This window comes from Malus domestica, chromosome 12 (genome assembly GCF_042453785.1).
Source record: "Malus domestica chromosome 12, GDT2T_hap1".
Lineage (NCBI taxonomy): Eukaryota > Viridiplantae > Streptophyta > Magnoliopsida > Rosales > Rosaceae > Malus > Malus domestica.
The window spans coordinates 14,365,044-14,371,079 of record NC_091672.1 but is presented as its reverse complement, the minus strand read 5'-3'; the positions used below and the strand labels follow the sequence as shown (position 1 = coordinate 14,371,079).

Genomic DNA, 6,036 nt, shown 5'->3' with positions numbered 1-6,036 from the left:
ATCAGAACCACAAAGTGAAACAAAAATTGTAGCTCGCACAGTCGCACCGCCACACTAAAATGTCAAATACCCTCTCTCTTTCTCTTTCTCTCTCTCTCTCTCTCTCTCTGCGCGTACTCTCTCTTCCTCCATTTGCTCACAGACGGCAAAGCTGCAGAAGCTCACCGAGATCGGAAGTTGCAGATTCAGAGTTGCTGAGCGTTTGGGATTTGCAATCGCCTAGATGGGTACGGTCTACTCGGGACTTGGGCTCGCATACCCATGGCTCGCCGGACCTGGGTTGGGTGTCCTTTGGGTGCCCCGGAGCTTCACGAAGACGAAGGGAGAGAAGGTTGACGCCAATGATGATTTTGGTACCGTTGTTGATGGGTGTGGGTGTGTAAATGGGTGCGTGAGTGTAGATCGGCATGAGAGGGAGAGTCTGTGCTAGAGAGGGGGGAGAAAGAGGGAGTGAGTTGAGAGAGAAGGAAAACTTGGTGTGGGTGGGGAAGGGGTGAGGGGTTGCAGGGAAGGGGAAGGGGGGAGATGGGAATGGGTTCTAGGGATGCAGAGAAGAGAGAGAGGCGAGAGAAAGATTTAATATATCACGATATTATTGATAATATCGATAATATCACGATATTATCGATAATATCGCGATATTTTGACGAAAACTCATTGGATAAGCATTAAAATATCGGTAACTCAAAAAACCGATATTATCGGCATTTCAGTCCTTGATTGTAGTTGAAGTTACTAAATAGAGTAAAAATAAGGATGTTGGAAGCAAGTGCGAAATTACAATTCACCCATATTTATTAGAATTACTAGCAGGTGCCCACACACACCATGTGAGCAATTTCATCTCATTTTGTTTTTCTATTATAAAGTGTGATTAGTTTTTGAAATTAAAAAAAAAACAAAATCAGTTATGAAAATTGGAAAAATGACGAGCAGTTTTTTTTTAAATAGATCATGATATGCTAACCTGACTGTGAGGTTGGTGTAAAAAAATAGTAAAATTTATGTTTATGTATGACAACCATAGTTTAAATAAATTGAACATTTTTTTTTTTATATTTTTGTTCAGTTTTGATGAGAAATTAAAATAGTAATTTCATAGAATTTTGATTGACAACCATAGTTCTATTGATAAATAATTTAGATTATTGAACTCACTTGATAAGGAGATATGATGGTATAGAAAGATGTATATTTTTGTTCTAGTCATATGATATGGACAATATGGTAATTTGGAGATGCACGACTGGGAAGAGTATAAAGGGCAATAAGGGTAAAATGGTCAAATGGGGATGGGAAAGGAGATGATTGGATGGGAGGCGATATAAAAATATCAGCTTAACGCGTAAACCCACAACTTTTCCTTGTTTGTCCGAGACACTCTCTCTCTATCTCTTTGCTCGTTAATTTCGAAGAGAAGAAGAAAAACAAAGAGAAAAAAATCAAGGATCAATGGCGGATCAACTGACCGACGATCAGATCTCTGAGTTCAAGGAAGCCTTCAGTCTATTCGACAAGGATGGAGATGGTTAGACTCAGATTTCTCTGTCTCTTGTCCACCCATTATTTACAGTTATATTATGCATATCATTTACATGTTTGGATTCCTTCATCTATGTCAGATCTGCGTCTGGCGTTTTCTGATTTAGGATCTAATCTTTGCATGGGATCTTGTTGTAAATGTTGTTTGCTTTTTTAATTTGATTTATTTTCGGAGAATTGTAGATCGTCGATTTTGAAATTCAAATTTTATTTTTTTATGTTTTGTTTCGTGAAATTATTAGCTAGCTGGGTATGTGGAAATTATAAATCAGTTTGATCGATTCAAAATTTCAAATTTGAAATAGGTTTAATCTCGTGTTGGAATGGTATTAGGATGGGTGATTAGTAAAAATGGCAGTTAATTTCGGATCTCTGTGATATGATAGGCTGTGCAACAAGACCCATTTGTTAAAATGCCAACTCATATCAAGTTGCATAAGTATGCGACATAGGCAATTGATTTCTTTCTTGCGGAATTATATGGCGTTCTGCGATGCAGTATTTGTTGGATGCCCTGATGCGTTGTAATTTCTTACGATTTCCATGTTAGGCTGGTACGTGCTTGGGATGTGTGTGTTCGTTCTTCATTACTCTTGCTGCTAGGAAATTTAAAATTGATATGCGTTGTTTTTTTAATAGGTGATCGTAGTTGCTATACCATGCTTTTAAAATTGATATTGCACAACGGGTGTTTTGCATTTAGATTGTTCTTACTCTACGGCTATTTATGTTTGCGCGGTGAACTAGTTCAAAATGGGCGCTGGTTTCCAGTATCTCGAAGGATATGAATGCCAATAATTTTCTGTATCTCGTCCCAAAATCTGCATTTCTTGTGTTTCTTGTTGTGCTTATTAGATAGAAAGTTGTTACTATTAAGCATTTGGATGCGTTAGTTGAGTTCCTCATAAGCAAACATCTGCTGCCCAAGCAAACGACGCAACTTATTGCTGTTTCTAATAATTTTGTTATGCAGGCTGTATCACAACTAAGGAGCTTGGCACTGTCATGAGATCATTGGGGCAGAACCCGACTGAGGCAGAGCTCCAGGACATGATCAATGAAGTGGATGCTGATGGTAATGGGACCATTGACTTTCCTGAGTTCTTAAACCTCATGGCCAGGAAGATGAAAGACACCGACTCTGAGGAGGAGCTTAAAGAGGCTTTCAGAGTGTTTGACAAGGATCAGAATGGCTTCATTTCAGCTGCGGAGCTCCGCCATGTGATGACCAATCTTGGGGAGAAGCTCACAGATGAGGAAGTGGATGAGATGATCCGGGAGGCTGATGTTGATGGTGATGGGCAGATAAATTATGAGGAGTTTGTGAAGGTGATGATGGCTAAGTGAGATACCACTAGTCGAACCCCAACTCACTTAATTTGGGATTCCTAGCTTCCATTTTTATGTTATGGTTTTTGTAATCAAGCCTTGAAAAAGAGTATTAAGACTCTTGTTATGGAGGTGGTGTGGTCTTTTGACAATGGTTTGGCAGTTCAATTTGTTTTTTAATCTCACTTTACTTGTTTCCATTTTATGGTTTATTGGTAACCCCTTTTAACTTTGCGGGAGGATTCGTTGTTCTATGTTGGATGGACGATTTTCTTTAGGTATGATTTGGAGTTGAGGTGATTTTAAAAAAAGTTGGGATGAAAAAAAGCTAGGGTAAAATTTGTGTTTGGTAACTTAGCTTATTTTCAAAGTCACTGTCATTTTAAGCTTAAGAAGTGGCAAAAAGTTGAAGTAGTGGCAAAAAGTTGGAAGTAGCAAAATGTAGCTTCTCAAAACCAGCTTTTTTTTTCAAGAGGCTGGTGAACAATAGAATTTAATGGAACTTTCACAATCTCAGAAATACCTTCCTCCATTTCTTCTTGCTGCGCAAAGCTCTTCATGAGTCTCTGTATCTGTTTCTTCTTTCTCTCTCTAGAACCAGAAGCTTCGAGTCATTTAAGGTTCGTTTTGGCTTTGGATCGGGTCCTGTATTTGTATAAATCGGAGCCGTTTGATCGGCGCTGGAAGGGATTCCGATTTCAACGATCGAATTCGCTTTTTGTCTGATAGGATGGTCTGATTGGGGTTGAAGATGAACCCGCTGTGTTGCATTGTGCCGGTTTCGGTTGATCGGGACCGGGGCACCCCGGTGGCGTCGAAAATGAAGAATTTTGATATGGGTTTTTTCACAAAAAAAAGAAGGTGATTTGAGCTTTTCAGAGGGAGGATTTGGATGGAGTGCTTGCAGTTGTATCATTGAAGAAGAAGACCAGAGGATAATGGAATGGAATAAAAAATGTCAAAAGAGGATTAAAATATCGTAAGAATAATGACTAGATAATGCTGGAATGAAATATAAAAAAATGGCAATAGTGGATAAAAATTATAAAGAAAATTAACCAATATTTGTTAAGAAAATTAAATTAATAGCACATTTAGTATTATACCATTTTTGGTCATTTCATAGTCACAGCTGTTTTACATAAAAGTTTACCAAACACTATCATACTGCTTTTTTTTTTTTTTCCAAAAACACTTTTACAAAAAAGTTTATCAAACACTTTGCTGCTTTATTTCACAATTTATTCTTACAGCAGAAACAATTTTTTTTCAAAGCACATCAATACCAAACCAGCCCTTAAGTATTGGGGTGGTCATCACTTGACTTAGGGTCTCAACTTTGGGAAATTTTTTACGGAGTTCTGGAGTATTAGATATTTTGAATCTTTCAACGGTCAGATCTTTGGTTAAAATCACACGAGTCAAGATTCGATAGTTAAAAACACCGGGGTATCTACTATCGCGAAACACCGTCGAATATTTGCTTGATTTGGAACCTATTTTCACATCCGAGATGAAGAAGGATTCTCTAAGGCACTTTAAGTATGTTACGTACATACAGGACTACTGTTAAGTATGGAATATGCATTTTGTCCTTGTGCCACCTCCTAATCTGGACTTGTAATATGGCTTATTATGCCCACCTGTTTTTCTAACGAGTTACTTTCTCTGACATGGTTTGTTCTTCCTCTCCCTCTAGAAGGGAGATAGAATTCCGATTTCATTGAAGTTGTTCATTAGACTATCTAGACAAAAGATAGGAACGACATTGATTTCTTATAATTTGTTTACTAACTCATCTGAATTAAAATAGAAACAAACTTAACTATTACCAAAATGTTCTTGATTAAATTAAATTGTAAAAAAAGGGAACTGTGTTGTTTTCCCATTCTCCATTGCATGTTAGAGGTGCTTAATGGTTTTGTAGGTACAATTTTGTGGAGACTGAAGACGGCGGAGTTTTACTACTTTCATTGAGAGCTAATTTAATTCTCGAAGAAGCTCTCGCGATTCCTTTCGGAGTTTTATCCTCCTTGAATTTTTCTAGGGCTCCTTATCTTCGAATTTTTAATTCCTTGATTTGCATGTCTTAGAGAAAGAAAAACATGACTTGAAATTCAAAAACCACGACGAACGATACATTGTATGTACCTAGACATGGACGTGAGAACAGAGACCTTTATGTGGCCGTGCACTGCTGCTCTTCATGCTTGAGCACGGTAGCTGGAAGATCCTTGCCATCACCGCTGACTACCATAACTTCCATCGCAGTAGTCCAAACCCAAGAGGTTTGAGCTTAACCTAAGCGTCTCGGTGTTGTTGCCCAGTCCACAACCATGTAGAGTCACAACAAGCAGGTGTTATCCCAATGAGGCAAGGGCAAGAGGCCCGGACGACCCTACTATGTAGGAGCTCAGCACATGTTGCTCAGGCCATTAGATCCAATCCAACAGGCCCGCGCTGCAGGCTTAACGCGAGTCCAGCCCGCCCTAAGGCCAAGTTTTCTAACTCGTATTCTAGCCTACGCCCCGACTTGCTCCAGAGACCTAGCCGCCCCCCCAAGACCGCTCATAGACTGGTTTAGTCGAACTAGTCACCTCTCCTGGTACCGAACCCAGCCCAGGCCGGACCAACCGGCTTGACCATCAAACCACTGACTAAATCAGGGATTTTCTCACCCCATTTTTGGTTCATTTGACCCATTATAGCTCAAATTCACATATGCTGTTATTACACTTCCACCACTCTTAAATATGCCTATCAACTGAGCTCTTCCTCCCTGAATGGCGATCCATTCCTATCTTGGTGGGTTGCAAACATGAACAGCGCCCTCGAGCAGCAGACCACCTTGGTAATCAACTCCTTGAACACATCGTGACGCAACACACTCTTGATGAGGTATCTCGATGTGCTCAAGGAGTTGATTCACCAAGGTGGTCTGCTGCGTGAAGGCGCTGGTCATGTTCGTGACCTACCAGGATACGTGTGGATCACCTTTTAGGGTGGAAAAACTCAGTTGATAGGAGTCTCCAAGAATGGTAAAAGTGTAATGAACAACGGGCACAAATTTATGCTAGAATGGATCGAATCAATCGAAAAATAGGGAGAAAATCTTGATTTAGTCGCCGTTTTGACGGTCAAACGGGTAGGTCCGACCCAGGCTAG

At 39.7% G+C, this 6,036-nt stretch overlaps 1 protein-coding gene across 1 annotated transcript; it reads left to right on the top strand.

The window, feature by feature from the left end:
• Positions 1-1,288: 1,288 nt before the first annotated feature.
• On the top strand, positions 1,289-3,056 carry LOC114820220 (calmodulin-7). Its single transcript, XM_029090784.2, has 2 exons — positions 1,289-1,528; positions 2,516-3,056. Exons 1-2 carry the CDS (start codon positions 1,453-1,455, stop codon positions 2,887-2,889), a joined length of 450 nt encoding a protein of 149 aa, XP_028946617.1. The 5' UTR covers positions 1,289-1,452; the 3' UTR covers positions 2,890-3,056.
• Positions 3,057-6,036: the final 2,980 nt, after the last annotated feature.

Bases quoted from the DNA above. Each gene is read 5' to 3' on its own strand.
- LOC114820220 (XM_029090784.2), top strand. From the start codon at position 1,453: ATGGCGGATCAACTGACCGACGATCAGATCTCTGAGTTCAAGGAAGCC. The intron at 1,529-2,515 runs GTTAGACTCAGA...TTTGTTATGCAG, and splicing joins ATTCGACAAGGATGGAGATG to GCTGTATCACAACTAAGGAG.